The sequence below is a fragment of the Hyperoodon ampullatus genome (genome assembly GCF_949752795.1).
Source record: "Hyperoodon ampullatus genome assembly, chromosome: 6".
NCBI lineage: Eukaryota > Metazoa > Chordata > Mammalia > Artiodactyla > Ziphiidae > Hyperoodon > Hyperoodon ampullatus.
In genome coordinates this window covers 61,678,445-61,705,381 of record NC_136919.1, presented here as the reverse complement: position 1 = coordinate 61,705,381, position 26,937 = coordinate 61,678,445, and the positions used below count along the sequence as shown (strand labels likewise).

The 26,937-nt window shown below is 37.5% G+C and overlaps 1 protein-coding gene and 1 pseudogene across 4 annotated transcripts in view; one reads left to right on the top strand and one right to left on the bottom strand.

Annotated features, from left to right (window-relative positions):
- Positions 1-26,937, top strand: part of CCDC171 (coiled-coil domain containing 171) — a gene marked incomplete at both ends in the record, with an annotated part of 355,055 nt that overhangs the window by 101,038 nt on the left and 227,080 nt on the right. For 2 of the 3 annotated variants that reach the window (XM_079707044.1, XM_079707042.1), the window contains 5 exons: positions 3,917-4,019; positions 17,520-17,626; positions 19,381-19,470; positions 20,309-20,509; positions 23,055-23,222. In XM_079707044.1, the coding sequence (XP_079563170.1) occupies positions 3,917-4,019; positions 17,520-17,626; positions 19,381-19,470; positions 20,309-20,509; positions 23,055-23,222 (669 nt within the window). The remainder of the gene's footprint in view (positions 1-3,916; positions 4,020-17,519; positions 17,627-19,380; positions 19,471-20,308; positions 20,510-23,054; positions 23,223-26,937) is intronic. The other variant, XM_079707043.1, reaches the window with a different exon arrangement.
- On the bottom strand, positions 2,474-3,212 carry LOC307054377 (RNA-binding protein 7-like; annotated as a pseudogene). The gene has a single exon. The product of its transcript is annotated as an RNA-binding protein 7-like (transcript).

Below are 26,937 nucleotides of genomic sequence, written 5' to 3'. Positions count from 1 at the left end.
AGCAAATTATCGATAAATTTGATTACCTAAAAAATTTTTGTTTCTAAGAATGTAGTCAGAAGGCAAATGACAAATTAGCAATAATGATTTGCAACATGTATGACAAAGTGATTGTTTCCATAATTTGCAAAGGACTGTAATAAATCACTATGGAAAATGTGGACAATGTAATATAGAAATGGGCACATGAAAAGGCAGTTCACAGAAAAAGAAATACAGGTGGCTCATAAACATATGAAAAAATGCTTAATCTTATTTAAAATTAAAGAAATACACAGTAAAATAAGTTGATAATGCTTACCATTGGAAAGGTATGGGGAAACAGGCACTTCTGCTGTTCATTGTAGTTTACACAAGTTGGACTCTTTAGAGAGTCAATGTTTACAATGTTTTTGTAATCTTGGTTTTCATGACATTATCCTCTTCTGTTTTTCTTCCTCCTTTTCCGGTCTTCTTTGCTGACTTTTTCTTTTCTAAGTATTAAATTCTGGAGTTCCTTAGTCTTTATCCAAGGCTCTTTTCTCTTCCCATCAAACACTCTCAAGGCAAGCTCACATATCCCTAGATGAATCCCAAGCCTATATCTGACTTCTCTTCTGAGCTTTATGCCATTATGTCCAGCTGCCTCCTGTATTTTTCTACTTTATTTGTTTTTTGTTAATTCAAATATATTTAGGGTCTGTTATTTGCCAGGTATTCTACTGGTGCTGGGAGTCTCATAAAGGTATTTTAATGGAGTATGATCAAAACAGAATTTATGATTTACACTCCCTGCCAAAAACAAGCAAACAAGTAAATAAACAAACAGAAATAGCCAAAATAAGACCTTTTCTACTTCTGTCTTTCTCACTGAAGTACTGAAATACGCCCAACTCTTCTAGTCCAAAACCTTGGTTGGGATCAGTCTTTTTTTTTTTTTTAACTTATTTATTTTTGACTGCGTTGGGTCTTCGTTGTTGCATGCAGGCTTTCTCTAGTTGCGGTGAGCGGGGGCTACTCTTCGTTGTGGTGTGCAGGCTTCTCATTGTGGTGGCTTCTCTTGTTGTGGAGCACGGGCTCTAGGTACACGGGCTTCAGTAGTTGTGGCTTGCGGGCTGTAGAGCACAGGCTCAGTAGTTGTGGCGCACGGGCTTAGTTGCTCTGTGGCATGTGGTATCTTCCCGGACCAGGGCTCGAACCTGTGTCCCCTGCATTGGCAGGTGGATTCTTTTTTTTTTTTTTTCTTGTATCCTTAGTGTATTGTATCTATAGATCATATTGGGAAGAATTGATATCTTAACAATATTGAGTCCTTTGACCGTTGAAATGGTATATCTCTCCATTTATTTAAGCCCTTTAAGATTTCAGCAATGTTTTGAAGTTTGTAGTATACAGGTCTTGCACCTTTTTTGTCAGATTTATTCCTAACTATATCATATTTACTTATAATATTATAAGTGGTATTTAAAAAATTAAGTTTCTTATTATTCACTTCTACTATATAGAAATAGAATTTCAATTTTGATGTTATATTCTACAGCATTGCTAAACTCACTTATGATTCTTATAACTTTTTGTGGATTCCATCAGATTTTCTGTATAAATTTTTCTTTTTTGTTGTTGTTTTTTTTCCACACACACACACTGTATTTTATTTTTACAAGAGTATAAATAAACTGACACCAAGCATTGTAAATGGATGGCCACAACAAAAGCAACAGTGATTGCAATTACCAAACACGAAACACATTCATACTATGTCATAATATTGACATTCAGTCCAGTAATCCTCCACTGTAACAGGTCCTTTATTTTGCAATGAAAATTGATTTGTATATTTTTTGCCTCTGAGTCCTTGTGGGATTTTTTTTTTAATTCAAACAGAAAGTCACAAAAATTATAGTCATCCTCATCAGTTCACTCAGTCCCATGTAATTAATTTTTTTTTCTCATCTTGATCTTTTTTTTTTTTTTTTGTGGTACGTGGGCCTCTCACTGCTGTGGCCTTAAAGGTTATTGAATCTGTAGATTGCCATTATATACCCCAAAAATCTGATTCCCTAACAAGAAACTTCTTGCAATACAAAAAGATAACAGATAATTAAAATATTTGCTTCATAATACAACTTATCGATATAATACATTCATTCCTCAATTGTCTAAAATGATTAGGAATTGTGGCACTTTCTTTTGCATAAAACCCTTTCCTCTTCTTAAAACCCTGAGGTGAAAGGTTATTAATGTAATAAAACTAGAACCACAATTCTTCTCATTTCTGTATTAGACTGCAGTTAGGTTTAAAAAATTTTATAAAGAAATGTGGCAACTTGTGAAGCTGCTCTATAGAGTTTTTTAAGAAAACATTCCCAGAAACAACTTAACAAAAAGGGCCTATAAAGACCCTATGAAAACATCCTTTTAACACTTGTTAGTGTCTAGATGAGTGCCATTTTCCATCTCTACCACTGTCTCTTCTGTTATCATAGTCATGGCTCTAGCCATTGTGATTTCTCTCTTCACAGAAGAAATCATCTCTGTTTCCTCTGTAATGATGGTCGGACCCATGATCAGTGTAAAGCTGTTCACGGCTATAATGTCTATCCACTATGTAGGGATGAGAATTCTGTCTGACTTTTTGCCATGATAATGGTGTATCTTGGCGGCACTGGGAGGTTGAAGACTGGTTAAAAGTATGATTATGTGACTGAACTGATGGGGAAAATCCTGGTTGATCCAGATGTGGAGAACCAAATTTCCCTCCATATGACATCTGTCTCAAAACACTGTTCATCACTGCTTGTCTCTGAAAATTTTCTGAAGAAGAAAAAGATCTTTGAATTATCGGTGCTGATGGAGTCATGTTATCCACTGTCCTTTCATACCTGCTAGGAGATGTGGAAGTAGGGCTTGAACTTCCAACATGATGCTGGGGATATGACAAACGGACCTCCTGTGAGGCATGGCTACTTCCTGATCTAAACTGAATTTTGATGGGTGGGCCTTCCAAAAAGTTTGATTCCGTTAAGCAGATTTATGGCATAAGGAACAGATACTTCACGTTTGAAATTCACAAATGCAAACTGCTTTGGTTTACCATCCTTATCTTTTGGAATTTTCACTTTTATTACTGGCCCAGCCTGGTGGAAAAGCTTGAAAAGCAGCTCCTCTGTCACTTTCGTTTCAAGGTTGCCCACAAAGAGAGTACGATCCGCTTCGGCTGCCACCGCCCCCATCTCAGCATCGCCGCCTCCCGAAAAAGTGGGGTCAGTCTTGACTCCTCATTTTATCTGAGCACTTCTCCAATCTCATCTAATCCAATCCAGTCCAATCCACTCCAATCCAGTCAATGTCATCTAACCCAGTGCAGTGTTACCAAGGTTGGCCATTGCACCTTCTAAGTATACACCCCCCCCCACAACATCCTTCAGTGCATACACCCCACACCCCTTTTGCTCTGCTAAGACCCTAATCTAAGCTACCATCACCTCTTGAGTAAACTGCTGCAGTTCCTTATAACTGGTCATACTGCATTCACTTTTGAACACCATCTGGCAATTTGCTACATGACTGCAAGCGTGATCTTTTAAAGTTTTCCTTAATTTCTCTGTGTCTCTGTTTCCTTATCTGTAGAATTGGGATAATGATAGCCCTTCCCTCATAGATTTGTTGTGAGGATAAAACGAATTATTATGTTAAAATACTGAGAATAGTGCCAGGCACTAAGACCTCAGTAAATTGTTATTGAGACCTTACACAGTGTTGCATTAAGCCAAGTAAAAGGTATGATTATGACAGAAAGAAGTTTATTAATAATAGATTTGAATGGAGTAATTATTAGCTCGTTTACACTTAATTGTGCTATATGTGTTCACATAAAAAATCTGCAACTCTTATAATGCGTGACCTTATTATGTGTAATTTTTTTCTTAATTAAAAGGCTAAGAAGCACCAGGCTTTTCTGGTAGAGACATGTGAAAATAACGTGAAAGAGTTGGAATCAATCTTGGACAGCTTTTCTGTGTCTGGCCAATGGACATCAGGTTAGTTGAAGGTATGAAATGACAGATGCATCTGTCAATGTTCCAAAGTCACTGCATTTTGGGAATTCTGCAGATGCTTCTTATAGTCCCTCATCTCAACATGTTTTGATTTGATGACATGATAAGAGCAGTTCTCACAGCAGTCAGTTGGCCTAGCTGGCTAAGAAAGGGTGACGGACTGTGGACCTGCTGTTGTCCTCCCAGAACTTGATTTACAAGTGTTGGTGTCTGTATGATTGGACAGACAAGGGCTCACTTGCTGTGTTCTGAATCCAACTGAGAAAAAAGTCCTTACAGTATACCTGCAAGGGGAACAGATGTTTCCATCAAACTGAGCCAAATTCTGAGGCAACCTTCAGCAACTTAAAGGTCATGCATTCAAAAGGTTATGTAGGACACAGGCTGTAACACAGTGCATATTCTACACTATTGCTTTCTGAGCTGGTTTTCTCCTTGATTTCCTACTACCGTATACATACTCTCCAGATAAAAGTGCTTAGGTAAAATGTTTCGGTTTTAGTATTAGCCCACTTAATATGATAAAGAACTATAAAGATTGTATATTGGTTAGGCATATTTTGGGAACTAGGAAAAGCATTAGTTGGCTAATGAGTTCCGTCCATTCCATGATTTCTACTTCCTTAATTTTTTTGTGTGTATGCCATTATGTGTGCTATAGTAGCTTTGACTTAAATACTTTCACTTTTCTACCTGTTTTCTTTTGCCATACTGTCAGCTTCAAATTATTTAGTTGCTTTCTAACTCAGTTATATTTTTCAAAAAAGCATATAAAATTAAATTCCTTACACCTTAAAATAGCTTGAAGACTCTGTTTTTCTCAAGGAATCAAACAGATATTTGGCAAATGAGTTCTTTAGGAAACACTTAAGTTCAGGAAAGTTTGTTGTCCTCAAAAAAAGCAGAAAGATATGAACAAGGCCTATTTTCACATTATGGATCTGCAGATTTCTGTTGGTGAACCATTAGAAATTTAGTGTGATTTGCTATTATCTATTTTTAACTTTGTTTTTATTTAAACTTTTTCTAAAAGCATTAGTGTTTCATGGTTCGTTACTGTGGAAAACTCAAGGTGATTACAAGTGACATAAAAATATAGATATCCACTTTTTAATTGTATTTGCTAAATAAAGCTTTGGAGTATAAAATTTTCTTTTGCAGTGGTACTATTTTATTATTGAGATGTATCATTGTTTAATGGTTTTAGGATCTTTAAAAGTTGTTAAATTATTATCATAGCATATCTTTTTTTTTTTTTTTTTTTGCGGTATGTGGGCCTCTCACTGTTGTGGCCTCTCCCGTTGCGGAGCACAGGCTCCGGACACGCAGGCTCAGCGGCCATGGCTCACGGGCCCAGCCGCTCCGCGGCATGTGGGATCTTCCCAGACCGGGACATGAACCTGTGTCCCCTGCATCGGCAGGCGGACTCTCAACCACTGCGCTACCAGGGAAGCCCCATAGCATATCTTAATGCTTCAATATTCAGAGTTGAATTAGAAAAGCTAAGAATAATGAGGTCATGTCTCCTTTGAGGTTTAAAATTAGTTGATAATAAAGCAACTCATAAGTTATTACTAAACCTATAGAAAAAGAATTGTCTGCAGTGGAAGTGCAGAGTCTTAACCATTGGACTGCCAGGGAAGTCCTAGTAACAATTCTTTTTGAATGTCCTAGTTTCCCATGTATATATGCACATCCTGTATATTACAGAGAAAGTGTTCTTGGGAAAGGGACTGTGTGCTGAATTACTGATTTTTGTACTGTTATAGTGGTCTTTGTTTCCATATCGTGCTGGTTATTCACTTTTTACTTGCCCTAGAATCATTCTCCTATGGTCTCTGTTTTGCCTTGTAGAGGCTGACCTCTGTGGACTGCATGATCTGGGCTCCTTTGCCCTCTAGCTTTGGGGTTGGATTTGGACAGTGGGTGCACCAGCAGGAGATTAAGAGGGTGGAGGAAGAAAGGAAAGCAAAGAAAGTCAGGGTGTTTATTTCCCCTGCTCCCTCTGTTCCAGTGCATTCCTGGCAGTGGTTTCATGTTTGGCAGTTACAGCTTCTGTCAAGTTGGGTCCTCTTCCGCAGCTGTGGCTTGTGTTGGACTATGGTAACAACGTTCCTTCCAGTTGACCCCCCCTAAGCCATGGTACTGGTTTTCCAGTCTTTCTGGCTCTTCGTGCCTCATCATATCTTTTTGGTTCTCTTAACCTGTTCACATTTCTGTAAATATCTTCATTAAATTTTCTTCCAGTGAACTCTTCTGAGTATGCCATTTCTTCCTGCTGATACCCTGACTCATTCACGTACCTGCTTCAGACTTGATTTTATTTTTGCTCTTGGCTTCCATGAAATAGCCCTGTATAACTATAATGGACTCCCTTTCTGCTCATACCACCTCAGGTTGGGTTTTTGTTACTTAACAAAGAGGGATGTAGTTAATAAACCTTATTGCTCAACATTTTATGGAAGTGCCTGAACAATTGAGATTGCCTTACTGCATCAGACCTGGCTTCAACTACACAAAGATGACCAAATAATTTGTTCCTCTGAAATGAAATAATTAAAAAACTTATCTTAGGATAATTCAAGGGTGTGTGTGTGTGTGTGTGTGTGTGTGTGTGATTGTTTATATAAACATGTATATATCTCATAGTATATATGTCTTTAAGAAAAAATCTATTTCAAATAGAAATATTCTTACTATGTGATGGTAGCACAGCTTTAGAATTTGTTACAAAATTAATTCTGTTATCTTGGAAAGGGTTTTCCAGAGAGATCCTCTGTTTTGTAGTTATGGCAAGTAGGCCATAGTACCTTACCCCCTTTTATTACCTTTCAGTTCAATATATACTCCACCTACCACGCCACCCACCCCCCACACCCCGCTCCATTTCAGGAAAAATAATCCATGGTAGACATTTAGAGGGATGGTTACAAATTTTTCTTTCTTTTTTTTTTTTTGACTTGCTCTTTAAGATGGTAGGAATGAAAGCTAATTTTCTGAATGAATTTTAGTCCAGAGTTGACAGCAGTTGCCAGGTGTTCTATTTCCTGTCTTCTTCAGATTTCGTGGTCTTCTACATGAAGAAATCTTTCTGAAGCAAGAGTAACTCATCAGTTTATCTTCATGCAGCAGATAAGGCGAAGTTTCAGTTAGTCTAAGACATTCAGGAATTTATTTACTTAGAGGATTTAACTTGATCTTTACACCAGAAATCAGTGTGACAGTTTACACCTTGTTTCCTAGTGCCTCCAACACCTCTTCCCTCTCGTTCCCCTTCGGTCTCTTTCTCTAAAGCCATCAGAATGAGCATTTGAAAACCTAAACCAGAGCATGTCATTCCTTTGCTGTAAAGCTCGCTGGGCTCTGCGCTTTGCTAAGAGTAGAAACTGAAGTGCGGGCAATGGCTTGCAAGACCCTACATGGTCTACCCCTATTTTTATCACTTCTTTGTCCTCACCTCCTACTACTCTCCCCATCCCTCTCCCTGTTTGGGCCACTCTGTCCTCTGGCTGTTTCTTGACCATACCAAGCAAGGTCCTGCCTTGGGGGCCTTTGTGTTGGCCATTGCTTTTACCTGAAAAGTTCCTCACCTAGATATATCAGCATAGCTCTCTTTCTTATCTTCCTTGAATCTATGCTCAAATCTCACCTTCTCTGTGAAGCTTACTCACTACCCAGTCCCATGCTGCTTGCCTCCCTACCTCTCTCCCTTTTCTGCTCTACGTTTTATCCCATGGCACTTATTGGTGTCCAACATTTCTAACAGGCTATGTGGTGCATTTATTATTATATCTGCGTTGTCAGGGTTCTCCAGAGAAACAGAACCAATAAGATATATATAGATACAACAAGAGGAGATACATTATAGGAGTTGTTGCACATGGTTATGGAGGCTAAGAAATCTCATGATCTGTCCTCTGCAAGCTGAAGAACCAGGAAAGCCAGTGATATAATTCAGTCTGAGTCCAAAAGCCTAAGTAACTGGGGGCCACTGGCATAACTTCTAGAATCTAAAGGCTCAAGAACCAGGAGCAGGATGTCTGAGGGCTGGAGAAGATGAAAATCCCAGCTTAAAAAAAAAGAGTATTTTCCCTTCTGCCTTTTTGTTCTATTGGGGTGGGAGGAGGAGGGGATAGGAGTAGGGAGTGGATAAGGGAGGCCAATGGATTGGATATTGCCCTCCCACATTGGTGAGGGCAGATCTTCTTTACTTAGTCTACTGATTCAAATGCTAATCTGTTCCAGAAACACTCTCACAGACACACCCAGAAATAATGTTTTACTAGATATCTGGGCATATCTTTAGCCCAGTCAAGTTGGCACGTAAAATTAACCATCACAATATCCAAGCTCCATGAGGGCAAGGATCTTTGTCTCTTTTATTTACTAGAGGATTTTAAGCAGGTAGAATAGTACTTGGCACAAAGGAGGCACTCGAATATTTATTGAATATGAATGAATAAAAAAGTATGAATGAATTGATAGGTTGAAATTCTATTTTAAATTATAGTTTTTGAGGTTATAAAGGTAGTCATGGAATCTCTTTCAAAATTTTAGCAGCCCTTTGGGTAGTAATCCATAAGGAGTCACCAGGAAGATTGACTTTCCGTCTTCATTGGAAAAGATGTACAGTCTTTCATGGGTTATAGAAATGTCACCTTGATTGCCTACTATTATTAGACAAGGTAGCCTCAATTTACTCAACTAGGGACACTTATTTCCTATTTCTGAATTCTACTTTCCACTAAAATTGACACACTACAGCTGCTCATATTTCTTTTGATAGAAATTCTTAGAGTGTGTATGGGGAGAAATCCTTTCCCACTTTGAACCCATGTAGTCTTTCTGCCTCAAGTGTTTCTTCTACTATAGTTTTACCTCTGCCTGAGGATGTTAGCAAGCATATAGAATGTGACTTTTCCTTCATTAGGTTCATGAAAGAAAGTTTTTCTTCTGACTCAGTCTTGGATCCTCCTTAGGGTGCTTGACTTTTGTGTTGACTGAGACAGAGCCCCTCCAACCTTCTTCAACCTTTCCTTCCTTGAGGAAATCATTTGTAATACTCCAGATGTATTCTTTTTCTTTCTACTGGAGAGGCTGAAGGACCCTAGGAAATAATAGCAACAGCATTTGATGCCTTTAGGTATGTGCATATCACTCAGGAATTGGGCAGTTTCAGGGACTGTTCTTAGGAAAATCAGGACAACAAATGGTACTTTTCCTCTCCTCTCTCCTCCTTTCTATCCTTATAAAGGATTATTGCCTAGATCTAGTATCTTGAGAATTTTAATTGTCCTTGTGAACCCTGTGGCTGGTACCTTTTAATTAGAGGTTCATGGTTTACTGAGAAGTTGAGGATGTCTGCAGCACACAGGTCTCCTTTGGTGTCACTTGCCAGTTTCTTCTCTCTTGCTTCCCTCACCTCCCAATTCACTGAGGTTTACAAACCAAACGTGTCCTAATTCATCATGCCCATAGCTTTGGTTTGTGAAATCCAAAGAAGTGACTGCACTAAGAGGGCTCAGCATTTCTAATGAGATCATTAACTAATCACACAATTAAGGTGGCTGAGAAATGAGGAGTCCCAGGAGAGGCAGTCTGACTCTGGAGGCCTGAGAAACAGGAGACCCTGGTGTAAGTTCCAGTCTGAGGCTGAGTCCAAAGGCAGGGGAAGACTGATGTCCCAAATGAAGATAGTCAGGCAGAGAGAAAGAATCCTTTCTTACTTAGCCTTTTGTTCTATTTGGGCCTTCAGTGGGTTAGATGAGGCCCACCCACGTTGGGGAGGGCAGTCTGCTTTACTCAGTCTACTGATTCAGATGTCAGCCTCATCCAAAAATAGCCTCATAGACATACCCAGAAATAATGTTTAACTGAATATCTGGGCCCCTAACCCAGTCAAGTTTACACATAAAATTAACCACCCCTTTTTCTCCCTCCTGCAAACTCCTCACAACCACCATTCTACTTTCTGTTTCTATGAATTTGACTACTTTAGGTACCTCATATAATGGAATCATATATTATCTTTTTGTGATTGGCTTATTTTACTTAGTATAATGTCCTCAAGGTTAATCCATGACATGGCATATGACAGGAATTCCTTCCTTTTTAAGGCAAATAATACTCCATTGTATGTATTTATCACATTTTGTTTATTCATTCATCTGCTGATGGACTTTTGGGTTGCTTCCACCTCTTGGCTATAGTGAATAGTGCTTCTGTCAACATGGATATACAAATATCTCTTCTAGACCCTGCTTTCAGTTCTTTTGGATATACACCCAGAAGTGGGATTGTTTGTCCATCAACTTTTATCACAGAACTTGAGTGTACTCAAGTGGGAGTCCTGTGGGATGTCCTGCATTCTAGATATACTCTTTCTTACCACCCATTTTCCCTTGGTAAGCAAGACCAATTGTCTTTGTATAGAAGAACCTTCTTTGCTCTTTGGTTTCCTGGCATGAAGAGCTCAGAAATGACCAGGTGACAGTCTCAGCTTCCATTTTTAATGGAACCATTGCTGTGTCCCATGGTGGAAGCATTTCTTCCTTGGGAATTAAGACTTAGACCAATAGAGCCCACAATTCCTGGGATGGGAAGCAGACATTTCACTGGTAGATCATTAGGTGTAATATGAGCCACTCCCATTTCCAACATTTGATTCCTGGACCTGTGATTCCTGGCTATGGGAGAAACATACCATATACTGATTGCTGACTCAGAGCACAAACTGTATCTTTGGAGGATATTATCCTTGTCCCACAAAATGTTGCCATCCAGGGCTTCCCTGGTGGCACAGTCATTGCAAGTCCGCCTGCCGATGCAGGGGACACGGGTTCGTGCACCGGTCCGGGAAGATCCCACATGCCGCGGAGCGGCTGGGCCCGTGAGCCATGGCCGCTGAGCCTGCGTGTCCGGAGCCTGTGCTCCGCAACGGGAGAGGCCACAACAGTGAGAGGCCCGCGTACTGCAAAAAAAAAAAAAAAAATGTTGCCATCCAGCCAGTGCTATGAATCTTCAAAAGGCCATTACACTATTCTGTATGCCAGCTACTTCAGAGTGTTGGGAGACATAGTAAGACCAGTGAATTCTATGAAAATGAGCCAATTTCCATATTTCATTTGCTATGAAATGAGTTCCTTGGTCAGAAGCAATGCTACATGGAATACATAATGGTGAATAAGACATTTTGTAAATTCATGGATGACAGTTTCAGCAGAAATATTATGGTCAGGGAAGGAAAATGTCTTTCTAGAGTGTCTACCTTAGTAAGAATGAGCATTGATTATCCCATGATGGAAATGACTTAGTATAATCAACTTGCCACAAGGTGACTGGCTGTGCTACTAGAGAGTGGTGTCGTATCATGGATTCAGTGTTTGTCTTTGCTGTTGGTGGATTTGGCACTTAACAGGAGTTGTAATCCTATCAGCCTTGGCGAATGGAAGTCCATGTTGCTGAACCCATGCATTACCTCTGTCCTTGCTGCCATGACTCCTGTGTTGTAGGGGCAACAAAGATGAGCAAGGACAAAGGTGGCTGGGAAAATATGCTAGCTGACATCCACAGAATGCTTCATCTTGTCCTCCTGATTGTTAAGATCCTCCTCTACTTAAGTTGATCTGGGCACAGTGACCATCTGGAGAGGTCTGTCCACACACTCTTGCCTAGACCACCTTGTTACCAGTTTTCCAATAATGTTCTTTTCGAGTCCCTGACCATTAGCCAAACTGTTAGCTACTACCTCCAAATTAGTGTATATTTGTACCTTTGGTCCTCTCTCATTCCAGACAAAATGATAGTTGGGTCCATTCCTGCATACTGGGAGGATTTTTGCTTCACCACTGTCCTTCAAGGCCACCCTTGAGTGGGGCTGTCATGCCACAACTGTCAACTTTTGGGTAGTATCAGCACATCATACAGAAACATCTATATAACAAGCCCATTCCGCCCCCTCCACCCCATTAGTCAACTGGTTATAGGGAACTTTTCCATGGGTCCAGGGTGTAGGTTAAGAGGGAAGAAGCAATGTAACAAGAATAGGGCCCATGGCAATCTGGATTACTTATTCATGCAACTTACTTGTACCTTCAGGACTTGTTTGAATCCAGTTTTGTATGTACCACTTTCACTTGATGGTAGAGTGATATTGTGCATGCCCAAGTTCATGAGCTGGTGGATCAGACATTTTATGATGGGCAACACAGGTCATGTGCTAAATTGGTGGGCATGAATGCAGTATCTGCTAAGGACTAGTAGCCAGTTGAAAGCTGATTTTCAAGAGAATAGTTATCTGTAGAGGATGGCTTCCTTTGTTCCAAAATCCTAAAAGTTTACACTATCATTCACCTGTAAGGATCTGCCAAACTTGGCCTGCGTAAACTCAAGCAGTCAGAATGATATCATCAACTTGGTAGAGAATTAAGTGGAATACGGGATGTCTTCCAGAATGAAGAGTTGATCAGAATTTCTACAGACTGGATTATGCTAGAGTTGATATAGCTCTGAGGTAGGGCCATGAAGGTAGATTGCTGGCCCTGCAAGCAGAAACTAACTGTTTTGGTGATTTTTACTAAAAGGATAGAAGAAATAGCTTCCTTCTAGTTGCCAGGAAATGTATCGATTTGCTCCAACAATGAAACTACATCTTTAACTGAAGCTGCAGTTGGAGTCACATGTGATCATGCTTACAGTAATTCACTATCATTCCTTAAGACCCATCTGTATGCTGCACTAGCCGGATAGATGAGTTGAATGCTGATGTGGTTGGAATCTCCACCCCTTTATACTCTTTAACAGAGGGGCTAATCTCTTCAGTCTCTCCAGGAATGTGGCATTATTTTTGATTTACTATTTTGGTAGGTAAAAGTTTTGGTGACTTCCAATTGCTTTTTTTCTGTTTTGTTTTCCTCTGTAAATCCCTCACTCCATGGGTCAGGTAACTGCTATGGGCATTGTGCCAGTTTCTGCATTTGTCTTTTATAACAATGCATTCTAAAGTGTGGGAATAACTGTGTGGGTTCAAGTACCTACTGGGCCCAGTGGAGATAGACCTTAGCCAAAACTGACCTCTGTAAGCTCCTACCTAACTAGTGAACCACAGTAGCATATTAGGTCTCCAGAAATTAGTGTCAGTTCCGATCCAGTGTCCAGTTATCCATGGTATATGTGAGTAACTCCCCTTCCTCAGTACATGGTCACCCGGGTAAATGGTTGCATGTTTCTTTGAGGAAAGCTAGGAGAAAGATTTACATACAGTATAAGCTTTTGGCAGTACGTCAGGATTCCTGAAGAGGATCCATCCTCTTTATTCTAGGGACACTGGGTCTGTGAACTAGCTCAAGACTGAGAATTGGTTGAGGGCCAAGACTGTCTTTTGTGTTGATTTAACTCCTAGTTCTGGTAATTAGACCCAGAGCTTTTCTACTTATACAGATCGGGTAACATTCAAGTAGAGTGCCTATTTTAGTCCTAGGAACACCATGATCAGTTAGCCAAAGCCAGCGGTCTCTGTGGGTAAAACCATTTTGTTTATTGCTTTGAATCCACTGCCCATTATGGTAACCATGTGCATTTTGTCTCTGAAAATTAAGTGCTACCACTTGGCCTGTCACTTGAGATTCCAGCATCCCCACTGAATTCAGGGAACCCAGCTTTTGTGGCACCATTTCCCACTGTTATCCATGGCTTTCCAGCTACCTGGCCTAGATGCTTACTGCCAAGCCATACAGAGCTCATCAACGATGCTGAGGCTCCCCCCAACCAATACATTTCTCAAACCTTGGTAAAGGAAAGGTTTTTTGGACTCTTCCTGGGGACAGAGTAGGTGGGTGAACAGGATTTACATGATAAATACTGTCCATATGTTAGAGAAGTTATGAGTCATTTTCCTTAAAAACTCTAGAATGGGTACCAGTGTTTGCAAGATAATGAAGATGTTTGTTTATGATCTCAGTGAATAAAACAAGTTAATATATGGAATGTAGTCTGAGTTTGAAAAGTATAACTGCCAACAAAATGTTTATATTCAGTGCTTTTAGAATGAAAAAAGAATTTTCTTAGTCATCAATGTATTAAATATTTAGATTTTCTCAGGTGAAAAACCCATTTGAATGTCATTTTCTGTGTTTTATTACATGATTAAAAATCAGCATTAAACAACAGGGTTTTCTTTTCTTTTTTCCCTATTTGTTCTGAGGATGAACGTGACTACTCATGTTCTACAACAGATATCTTTTTTTTTTAAAAAAAAGCTCAGTCTTTTGTTTTATAGTCTCTGTCCATTATTTCTTAATAATTGAGGTCTTGCAGGATACTGAAGTAGATAAGACAATGGTTGACAGGGTGGAGGAAATAGACTCACCTCATTCATTACAACCTACTGTTTCTCCTGTGGAACTGTGGGGTTACTGAGGTGATAACACCATCTTGAAAAACAGTGGTTTATTTGAGTCATTTAAAAATATTTAGTTTTTCAGATTGTCCAAAAGGGAACATTTAAATAGAAGGTTTGGGACCTGTTCTTCTTCCTCACTCCCTCCTATGGGCTACTAATTCAAAGAAAAGATTTGCCAAGGTATATCTTGTTGAAATGTACTTAAAAGTGAGAAAGAGACTGAGACAGGCAGCAGTGATGTGAAAGTATAGGCTGGCACCCATGTATAGAGACACACATGTATAGGGACAGGGACAGAGAAACTCAGAAGATTTTTGAGTTGGCGTAATTGAAGTATAAATGACACATCCTGACACATTCTGTTCTTCATTTGGACTTTAACCTTTGAAAAGCTATTTATGACTACTGTTAAAATTTTATTTTATTTTATTTTTTTAATCTTTACTGTGAGGTTTTAGACCATCCACTGATAGGATAGCTTTAATAGTTTATTGTTTTGTGGACAATAGTACAGTGATTAGGATATTATTAGGTTAAATAAAATTTTAGTCAGTAAGCTCCTGGGTCCTGAGCGACCCTTTCTTTTTTATTTGTAAATATTTTCTTCATGTTAAGGGACCAGTAAGTATTTCTTTTTATAATGAATGTGGGTGGGACATAAGGCATACTTTGTACTTCAGCTGAATTTTATTGTAAAAGCATTTTCAGGCAAAGAAACTTTTTTATGTAGAATATAAGATGTGCATGAGTCAGTAAGGAGAAGACGTTTTGTCTCCTTATTCCTCAACACCCATATTATGATGATTTTATTCTTCTGGATTTCTAAGAGCAAGTTTTCTCCCTTATTGTATAAGCTAAGGTTTCCTGGGTGTCCTCAAATGATTTATTCATGACCTACTTGTGTAGTAGCAGAAGAAAAGAATTATACATTACACTTTTTTTATCTTGTGCAAGAGAGCAATTTTTTAAAAATATATTTGGTAAGACCTTTAATAAAAATTTTAATGAGTTGTCTCTCCAACTCGCAGTCATTACAAAGAGTACTGTCTCCTTCATTTTCACGGCTGAGAGCACTGTCTTTCCTGCTCCCCCCGCAAGCTGGGATATACGTTGTTTCCATATTACTTTTGGCTTTTTTTTTTTTTTTTTTGCGGCACGCGGGCCTCTCACTGTTGTGGCCTCTCGCGTTGCGGAGCGCAGGCTCAGCGGCCATGGCTCACGGGCCCAGCCGCTCCGCGGCATGTGGGATCTTCCCTGACCGGGGCAGGAACCCACGTGCCCTGCATCGGCAGGCAGACTCTCAACCACTGCGCCACCAGGGAAGCCCTACTTTTGGTTTTTAAATTTATTATTATTCTTCTGTTTAAGAAAATCTAAGGTGTACCCATACTTAAGATAGTGTTTAAATTATACTTTGGTGAATGTAATAAGTTTATTAATAACATTTTGTCCAAAATTAAAATAATAATTATCACTAATACTCTGATATGAATAAAGTTGTTCTGTTATTAACCAAACATTTTTTTCCCCTTTATTCATTCTTTCTTTCCTGTATTACTGCCTTTGTCCCTCCTCTCCCCAAAGTTCCAGCAACTGAATACTTGAAGAATGGATGAATGATCTTATGTAATTATTTGTTTACAATCTTACCTCCTCTTTTTAGACTGTAAATTCTATGAGAACAGAGACTACACCATTCTTATCTACCTCCATGTGCCTAATGCCTAGGATTAATACATAGTAGGAATGCATTAAATGCATTAAATTAGTTGAATGAATGAATCAATGAATAATAAAAAAGGTATTGTGAATGCTTCTTATCGATATTAATATTTAGATTGTAAAATATGATAGGGAGAAAATATAGGAAAATAAAAGTAATTTTAGTAAGTATATTTTAAAATTTGCTATTTAATTTTTAACAGTTAATGAGTAGTACAATAAGCAATCAGTTCAAAGTGGTTTTTGAAACGAAACTTTTGATTATTTTGGATTACTATTTTAAACTACATTTGAGGGACTTCCCTGGTGGTCCAGTGGTAAAGAATCTGCTTTACAGTGCAGGGGACGGGGGTTCGATCCCTGGTCAGGGAACTAAGATCCCACATGCTGAGGGGCAACTAAGCCCATGTGCACAACTACTGAGCTTGCACGCCTCACCTAGAGCCCGAGTGCTGCAAACTGCAGAGTCCACATGCCCTGGAGCCTGTGAGCTACAACTAGCGAAGAGAAAACCCACACGCCACAACTAGAGAGAAGCCCACGCACCACAATGAAGAGCCCGCGTTCCTTAACAAATATCCTGCATGCTGCAACTAAGACCTGATGCAGCCAAAAATGAATAAAATAAATAAATAAATAAATAGTAAATCTTTTTTAAAAGTTTAAAAAATAAACATTTGACCATGTGATCTTGATTAGCTCAACTAACTTATGGCCTACCTAAATTAAAATGGTTTGAGGGCATAATATGGAAATACTCATATTTTTACAAGGAGTATCAGTTTTAAGGGTTTTAATTGAAACATGATGTGGCCTATGTAGATAATAGTATTTTTATTATTTATTTCAAATTGTAACTTGAGAATTTTAAGGATTGAAGAACATTATTTCCAAGCATAACAGAAAATTATGTGCTCTTGGGTTCAGAAATTGTTTAAGGAAAAAATAGGCCTGACTGATCAGAAACACAAGGACCAAAGTAAATGTATGTAACTCCCCCAAACAGTGTTTAGTACAGACTGTTTATTTAATTGTTGGATAACAGGTGTGTACAGATACTTCAGTTACCTTGGAAATAGGAAAAAAAAAAGAGCTTTACTACTAACTACAAGGTGGGCATAGTAAGGTACAAAGTAGCCATAAATTTGGACTTGATATATTATGAACTTAATTTGATCACTTGTTTAGAAAAGCTATTAATACTAGGCTATACAGCAGTATACTTATGAGGATAAGATTCTACTTGGTATATCATGATGTCTTTTCAGTTATATCTAATTGTAATATCTCTGTTACTGTTTGCTTAGCTGTTGTCCCTTTGTGACTTTAACAGTATATTTTCATCCTGTATTTTTCTCTAGGCATCCACAGGGACAAAGATAAACCTCCCAGCTTCTCTGTTGTCCTTGAGAGTTTGAGGCGTACCTTGACAGATTACCAGAACAAGCTGGAAGATGCATCTAATGAGGTAACACTTGCACTGTTTGGCTCCACACAAATAGCCTTCGGCCTGCAGCAGTACATATTACTTGCTTGTTACAAAGGTCAAAAGTATTGGGAATGTTGATTTGACAGCTTTACAGATACAAAAAATAACAAGTTGTCTGTCACTGTTCTTTCTTTAAGTGTGGCCTAAAGTCGAGTCTCACTCTCTCTTTTGTCACACTACTATTTTCAAAGTTATAAAGACTGTCACTTCTTGGTCTTCATAATTTATCTATTTTAATTTAACAAAAGAGCTATGCAACTCATTTAGTTAATATATGTTATATTTAAATGTTAATGTGTTTTTATGAAATTTGGAATAGGTACTGGAAATTTAGGGTTTGCCAGTATTTTGGCTTAGGAGTTCTACAAATTGTAGAAGTCAATAAAAAAGAGAGAAATTAGTGTGCATTCTCTAAAGGGAGTAAAGCGTTAGAAGGTTTTAAAAACAAATATCTGTTTGATGTAGCTTGGAGGTTTTTAGTTTCCTGATTGAAAAAGCTCATGCTTTTATTTATCTTCTCTTTTGTATTGTTTAACTTGTGGGTTGATAATTTTCTTGGGTATTAAAATGTTTTATGAATTTGTGCTTTAAAGATTGAAGAGTTTATTTAGTTACATCTTGTTAAATTAGAGAATATGAAGTAACTGCATTAAACACAATTAGTTAGCAAAGCAACAAACAATTGTTCCAACCAAAGACAAGCCACATAGCATGGAATTTAGTGTTTATCCCTCTGTTTATCTGTTTCTTTTATGTAATACAAAGGCCTTGAAACCCTTATATTTCCCATAAGAAGAGGCATATTTTACTTTAGTTTGCTAAGGTGAATAAAGAAGGAAAAGTGAGTCTTCTTAATGCCCTCAGTAATTGTAATTGTTCAAAAGGTATAAAAGAAAGTGACCACTGAAATAATTAAATTTCTATAAAGAGCAAACATTGCTAACTCTCAGTGAGACAAGACAGCCTGTATTGTTAGTAGTTTATGAAACTCTTCTGAGGCCTAGGTCTGGAAGCTGCAGGGTAACTAGGAACATATTACCCACAGCGAATTGTTATTTGGGAGGATGAATGTCACATGATCCTCAGCACAGTTGAAAAGTCGACTCAGCAGGCTTTGGCTTAGTAATGCGCTTTGTTGTGAACCAGTGCCAGAGACAGCAGTGGGGAGACCAAGGGGTGGCTGCAAAGAAAGCAAAAAGAGCAGTCTGACAGAAAGAAGAATGAACTGTCAAAGAAAATAAATCACAAGCGGAGCAGGACCAACTGATGACCTGCCACAAGCCTTCCCAGTAGGACAGCATGTGACCGACCCTGAAGTTGTCATATGGACTGAGAGACCAGTGAATATTCTCGTCATGTAGAAAGAACAGTCTTCTGGTCTGTCCTCTTTTCTTTCTGTATAGATACCACTGCTTCTGGCATTTTGGTCCAGTAGGATTTTAAGAATAAAGTTATATTTGTTTACAGTAAGAATGAAATCCTTTATCCAGATATCTAGTAAAAACACAATAACATTACTGACATTTTAAGCTTGAATGCTTTCTTTTCTTTTTAGCCATGTGAACTTGGGACAGAAATTACATAGTTAACCAAAAGAAATAATTTTTTAAGTCTCTGGATTACTATAAAAAGTTTGTATTTAAGTAATTGCATAAAAACATTTAAAGATTAGCTTTTGAGTTACCCACCGTTGAAAAATATTTTTAAAGTTTACTTACATTTTCTTTCATCAGCTAAGCAACGTGAATCATGCTAAGGAAAAGGCATCTAATGAACTTGAGTCTACCAAACAGAAGGTAGAATCTCATGCTAAAAATATAAAGGTATTGTGATTTAGAATAACTTTTTCCTTTTTTATTAGGAAACAAATATAATTATTTAGGGCATATTTTTAAGTAGAGATATCTGAAAATATATCTTCCTATTTTTGATTAAGTATGTTTAGATACAATTAAAAACTTTTTTTAATGTTGGTCAAAGTAAGAAGAATGTTTTTTCATTAAAAAAATAAAACTTGATTGGAAATTGTTTTGGTTAAAGGAAAAATTCATTTCCCAGATTTAATTATAATACCATAGATTCAAAAAATGATTTAAGATTTGATATCCAGCCTTAGATACACATTCAACATATTTTACATAGCACATCAATATTTGGGGTCAGTTTTCATCATTTTGGGGTGGAGCCATTGTTTTTAGTACATCATGCCTAGTAGTGGGCTGTGACCACACCTGGCTAAGGTCTAGGGCAACAGTTTATTTTCTGTGCTGGTCTTATGTACTACATCTTTGCAAAATTGTACTAATCCAACGTTCAGAGTTGGAATTTTTTGGTGTTGGTTCATGTCGTTTATCATGGACATACTTGAGTAGAATTTGTTAAGGGTAAGGAGTAAATAGTTCAGCAGAATTTTATGTCACATATTTGAGATTTCTATTGGTATTTGGAATGTCATTGGGAAGTAAGTGTTCTTATAGTAAATGTAAGAGATTTATTTTTAAAATGTTATTTACAAGTTTAAAAAAATTTGGGGGCTACCAAGTTATATTCTTATAACGAGTTGAAAGGAAAACTCAAAGAGCTTTTTGGAGTAAGTAATTAACATTTTATATTTAAATGTTATCATCTTGATACAATCTCTTTATTTGGTGTCTCCAACAGGACCTTCAGGATAAATTGGCTGATGTCAATAAAGAGTTAAGTCATTTACGCACTAAATGTGCAGACAGAGAGGCTCTAATAAGCACTTTAAAAGTGGAACTACAAAATATGCTGCACTGTTGGGAGAAAGAAATGGCGCGAGCAGCCCAATCTGAAAGTGAGCTGCAGAAGCTTTCCCAGACTTTCCATAAGGATACTGAGGTATTACCTGAGACAAGATGACTGTCAGGAAAGGCCTTGCACTAATCTCAGTTTTAGAAGTTTACATCTGTCAAGTGTCTGTTTTTATTCTTATTTGATTTAATTCAAAAAATTCTTCTGAGCTCTTTTGAAATCTTCATGCCAGCTGCAAAATCAGTCATTCCATTACTCTTGTATGATCCTATTTTGCAAGAGAAATAAAGTAGTTTAACCCTTTTATCACTTATACAAGTAATTTTCGCTATTAGAACATCCTATCTCAAGTAGCTATGCTCCTAACAGTCCTGTTTGCCAATGACAAAATTATTTTTTATTTCAGTAGTTTAGTAGCCTGCCATGGTGGAAAGAATCTTTTTTGTAATCAGAAAGAATTGACATGGATAGAGGTACTTTTATTTATAAACTGTGAATATGGACAAGCCACATAGCTTGGTCTCTCCACATCTTTGTTTCCTTATTTGCAAAACAGGAATAATATCTACTGTAATAGACAGTCACCTTACTCTTTATAATTGTAGGATATTAAACAAAATTTAGAAAAATACAAGTCCCACAAAGTTAAAAGTTTATTTGGATGCCCTTGAGAGTTACCTATCTGTGTTAATTTATTAATGGCTTCTTAAAATATTATGACAAACTTTTATATAACTGTATGAGCCTGTGTGAGTAGAATTGTTATCTTATATTTTCTTTTACCCATGGGAGGTAGAGCTAGTCTAGCTAGTGTGGAGCTAGTTTATCTGAGTCGTCCTGCATATTGAGTTCATTACTCCAACAAATACGAACATGAATGCCAAGAGAGTAAAAAGGAAACATTCTTTCCACTCTTCTTACAGTCTGGGATTTAAATTGTGTCCACATGAAGGGGCTGGAATTGTTCTACACATCAGATAATGATTAAAGTAAAGGAAACTAGAAGCCTGACTGTATTGTAAAGTCAGCATGTCTACAGCATTGTGGTTAGGTTCAACATGTGTGAATTGATTTTGGATCTTGAGATTCTCTTTTCACGCCAAATGGATGATTATCATGCACGGTTCATCACAGCCCAAGCAAAAAGGACATGATGGCAACACAATGAATTACCCTTTCGGAAGAACTCGATCACTTGGCAAAATGTGGAGAGGAACGATTTTCAGTGCCTGAATATTCTGTTTGGTTAGTTATATTTGACAAGATTTTTAAACATCTCAACTTAGTTGAAAATGCAAAACACATCTTTAATTGCTTAAAAAAGAAAAAGACATAGCATATTTATGAAGACTCTTCTGATATCCTAACTCAAGTTTGTGGATATAACTATATATTCAATTTTTTTGGTTTTTAAATTGTTATATTTGGAAAAAAACTAAGGTGACATACAGGGAGAATTAAAGATGCACAATTTTATATATATTGGAAAACTTTCACCACAATTTCTAACTATAAAACCTTTACATGTACTACATTCAGTTTTTCTTATCTGGAAGATTAGAATTCCTATTTTTTCCTCTTAAATTTTCTTCTTTTAAAAGTTTTCCTGCTGATCTGTTAAAAAATCTTGAGGGAAGTTATTTTATCTACATAAAATACTCATTTTGCAGCTTCACAATTACCTTGTCTTGAGTTCCATTCTTTGACTTTATAGATGAAATGCCTTATAAAGAGAGCCATTTAGCATTTTAGAAGGAACTCTCCTTGTGTGTTCAAGATGGGATCAGCTTTTTACTGAATTTGCAGTATAGAGTTTCTAGGTCATTAAACAATGGATGGCTTAGCTATGACAATGGCAATATAATTTTAAAGGATTTTTTAACATATTTTTAATTGGACAGTTTTGAAAGTATATCTTGGGCAGCTATGTCCATTTTTTGGACTGTTAACTTTGTAATATTTAAACACCTACAAATGCCCAGTGTGCCAAATATGGTATGAACTTCTAAGTGGGGAAGAAAAATGAGCCCATCTTCCATCTCTTTCATATCACTCTCTGCTTTGCCTAGGGGGCTTGGGATAGATTTCCTATAAGTGGTAAGTAAACTGGAATCTCTGGAGGAGGAGGAAGGCTGAATACTTGTGTGCATGTAAAGTACAGATATTGGTATAACTTTTTCTTCAACAGAGTTGGGTAACGCTCTTCTCTTTATATTAGTTTTTTGACTTAAATAACATCTTTTTTGGTAAATGTAAATATGAAATTATAGAATTACCATACTAAGTTCCAGTTAGAAGGGCTTAGAAACAACTAGTCCAGATACCTCATGTTACAGCTGGGGAAGGTGAGGTCTGAACAGACACTTACTCAGATCACGTCCTTAGCAGAACCCGGGTCTTCTGGCTTCTAGACTTGAGATTTTGGTTTTGAAAACTAAATGTAAGCAATTTCAAGTTTCTGCCTGATGCTTAATTTTGAATGTAAAAGAAGTCACCAAAATGGCGATATTCTAATACTTGAGTATCTTCATTCCTTTCCAGGATTTTTGAAATAAATTCTTCACCATGTATATTAAGTGTTTTACTTCTTACAGTGTTTATATACTGGAATTAATTTCTTTTTTTCTCGTAGGAGAAGCTAACCTTCCTTCATACCTTGTATCAGCACTTGATAGCAGGCTCTGTGCTCATAAAACAACCAGAAGGCATGCTGGATAAATTCTCTTGGTCTGAGCTTTGTGCAGTTTTGCAGGAGAATGTTGATGCCTGGATCATAGACCTCAACAGGGCTAATGAGAAGGTAACTGTCCTCAGGCACCAGATACCTCTATTAAATTCAGTGACATTTGTCCACATCACAGTATCATTAAGAGGGGCTGACATTCATCTTATTTCAAAAAGAATTTGGGTGTTAATAATTCAATACCATTAATTATGGCTTGTCTACAACTCAGTTTGATGCCATTGCTATGGGCATGTAAATGTGACTGAAGTCTGTATGAAGTCTCTGAGCTCCACTTTCTGTTCAGGACATGCTAATACTGCTAGCCAGTGTTAGCCACAGGGACTTAATTAAAAGAAAATAAATTAATCTTACTGATGAAGCAATTCAAAGAACTTAGTCATTTACATTAATAAACCAACACTTTATGTTAGCATAAAATAGAAACAAGATACAGTTATTCAAAACATGATCTTAAAATTCTTTGCTCAGGAAATAACAAGGTGTTACTTTAAAAGCACTTAAAATTTAAAAATTATGTTTATGATATTTCTTATAATATAACAAACTATATTGCAAAACCCATTCAGTGCTTTAGAATGTAAGAAGGATATATTGTAGGAGAAAACAGTAGACTATTATGGTGCCTTTATCATTCACAAACCTAGGAATTCAGTCTTTCCAAAAAAAAATGAAAAAACCTCATTTTGGTTATTGAAAATGAAAGTGGCTTAGCAGTCCAGTGTATTCCTCCGTTAAAGGTATTGATTCTTATCCCAGGTCTATTGAACTAGTCAGAACTATATTTATGTGATCTAGTTTCCAGATCTTAGTTGCAGTGACATTTGCTCTTAAGGGACACAGAGAGAAAAACTGTTCCCTAAGTTTTTTTTTCATTACTTCTGTTGAAGTAATGAAATAGCATCTTGGCCCAGTTTTAGAGTAAGAGCATTTTGTCTTGGTCCTATTGGCAAACAGTCATAGGCACTGAGAAGTAGGATTGAGGAAATGAGGGAATAAATTGTGAGAAGTGGAGATGCTGTTCTTTTTTTTTTACATCTTTATTAGAGTATAATTTCTTAACAATGGTGTGTTAGTTTCTGCTTTATAACAAATTTAATCAGTTATACATATACATATGTTCCCATATCCCCTCCCTCTTGCATATCCCTCCCACCCTCCCTATCCCACCCCTCCAAGCGGTCACAAAGCACCGAGCTGATCTCCCTGTGCTATGTGGCTGCTTCCCACTAGCTATCTACCTTTCGTTTGGTAGTGTATATATGTCCATGCCTCTCTTTCGCTTTGTCACAGCTTACCCTTCCCCCTTCCCATATCCTCAAGTCCATTCTCTAGTAGGTCTGTGTCTTTATTCCTGTCTTACCCCTATGTTCTTCATGACATTTTTTTTTCTTAAATTCCATATATATGTGTCAGCATACAGTATTTGTCTTTCTCTTTCTGACTTACTTCACTCTGTATGACAGACTCTAGGTCCATCCACCTCATTACAAATAGCTCAATTTCGTTTCTTTTTATGGCTGAGTAATTTCCATTGTATATATGTGCCACATCTTCTTTATCCATTCATCCGATGATGGACACTTAGGTTGTTTCCATCTCCGGGCTATTGTAAATAGGGCTGTTATGAACATTTTGGTACATGACTCTTTTTGAATTATGTTTTTCTCAAGGTATATGGCCAGTAGTGGGACTGCTGGGTCATATGGTAGTTCTATTTTTAGTTTTTTAAGGAACCTCCATACTGTTCTCCATAGTGGCTGTACCAATTCACATTCCTACCAGCAGTGCAAGAGTGTTCCCTTTTTTCCACAGCCTCTCCAGCATTTATTCTTTCTAGATTTTTTGATGATGTCCATTCTGACTGGTGTGAGATGATATCTCATTGTAGTTTTGATTTGCATTTCTCTAATGAGTAAAGATGTTGAGCATCCTTTCATGTGTTTGTTGGCAGTCTGTATATCTTATGTGGAGAAATGTCTATTTAGGTCTTCTGCCCATTTTTGGATTGGGTTGTTTGTTTTTTTGTTATTGAGCTGCATGAGCTGCTTATAAATTTTGGACATTAATCCTTTGTCAGTTGCTTCATTTGCAAATATTTTCTCCCATTCTAAGGGTTGTCTTTTGGTCTTATTTATGGTTTCCTTTGCTGTACAAAAGCTTTTAAGTTTCATTAGGTCCCATGTGTTTATTTTTGTCTTTATTTCCATTTCTCTAGGAGGTGGGTCCAAAAGGATCTTGCTGTGATTTATGTCATAGAGTGTTCTGCCTATGTTTTCCTCTAAGAGTTTGATAGTGTCTGGCCTTACATTTAGGTCTTTAATCCATTTTTAGCTTATTTTTGTGTATGGTGTTAGGGAGTAATCTAATCTCATACTTTTACATGTCCCTGTCCAGTTTTCCCAGCACCACTTATTGAAGAGACTGTCCTTTCTGCACTGTACATTCCTGCCTCCTTTATCAAAGATAAGGTGACCATATGTGCGTGGGTTTATCTCTGGGCTTTCTATCCTGCTCCATTGATCTATCTTTCTGTTTTTGTGCCAGTACCATACTGTCTTGATTACTGTAGCTTTGTAGTATAGTCTGAAGTCAGGGAGCCTGATTCCTCCAGCTCCATTTTTCATTCTCAAGATTGCTTTGGCTATTCGGGGTCTTTTGTGTTTCCATACAAATTGTGAAATTTTTTGTTCTAGTTCTGTGAAAAATGCCAGTGGTAGTTTGATAGGGATTGCATTGAATCTGTAGATTGCTTTGGGTAGCAGAGTCATTTTCACAATGTTGATTCTTCCAGTCCAAGAACATGGTATATCTCTCCATCTATTTGTATCATCTTTAATTTCTTTCATCAGTGTCTTATAATTTTCTGCATACAGGTCTTTTGTCTCCTTAGGTAGGTTTATTCCTAGATATTTTATCTTTTTGTTGCAGTGGTAAATGGGAGAATTTTCTTGATTTCACTTTCAGATTTTTCATCATTAGTGTATAGGAATGCCAGAGATTTCTGTGCATTAATTTTGTATCCTGCTACTTTACCAAATTCATTGATTAGCTCTAGTAGTTTTCTGGTAGCATCTTTAGGATTCTCTATGTATAGTATCGTGTCATCTGCAAACAGTAACAGCTTTACTTCTTCTTTTCTGATTTGGATTCCTTTTATTTCCTTTTCTTCTCTGATTGCTGTGGCTAAAACTTCCAAAACTATGTTGAATAAGAGTGGTGAGAGTGGGCAACCTTGTCTTGTTCCTGATCTTAGTGGAAATGGTTTCAGTTTTTCACCATTGAGGACGATGCTGGCTGTGGGTTTGTCATATATGGCCTTTATTATGTTGAGGAAAGTTCCCTCTATGCCTACTTTCTGCAGGGTTTTTATCATAAATGGGTGTTGAATTTTGTCGAAAGCTTTCTCTGCATCTATTGAGATGATCATATGGTTTTTCTCCTTCAATTTGTTAATATGGTGTATCATGTTGATTGATTTGCATATATTGAAGAATCCTTGCACTCCTGGAATAAACCCCACTTGATCATGGTGTATGATCCTTTTAATGTGCTGTTGGATTCTGTTTGCTAGTATTTTGTTGAGGATTTTTGCATCTATGTTCATCAGTGATATTGGCCTGTAGTTTTCTTTCTTTGTGACATCCTTGTCTGGTTTTGGTATCAGGGTGATGGTGACCTTGTAGAATGAGTTTGCGAGTGTTCCCCCCTCTGCTATATTTTGGAAGAGTTTGAGAAGGATAGGTGTTAGCTCTTCTCTAAATGTTTGATA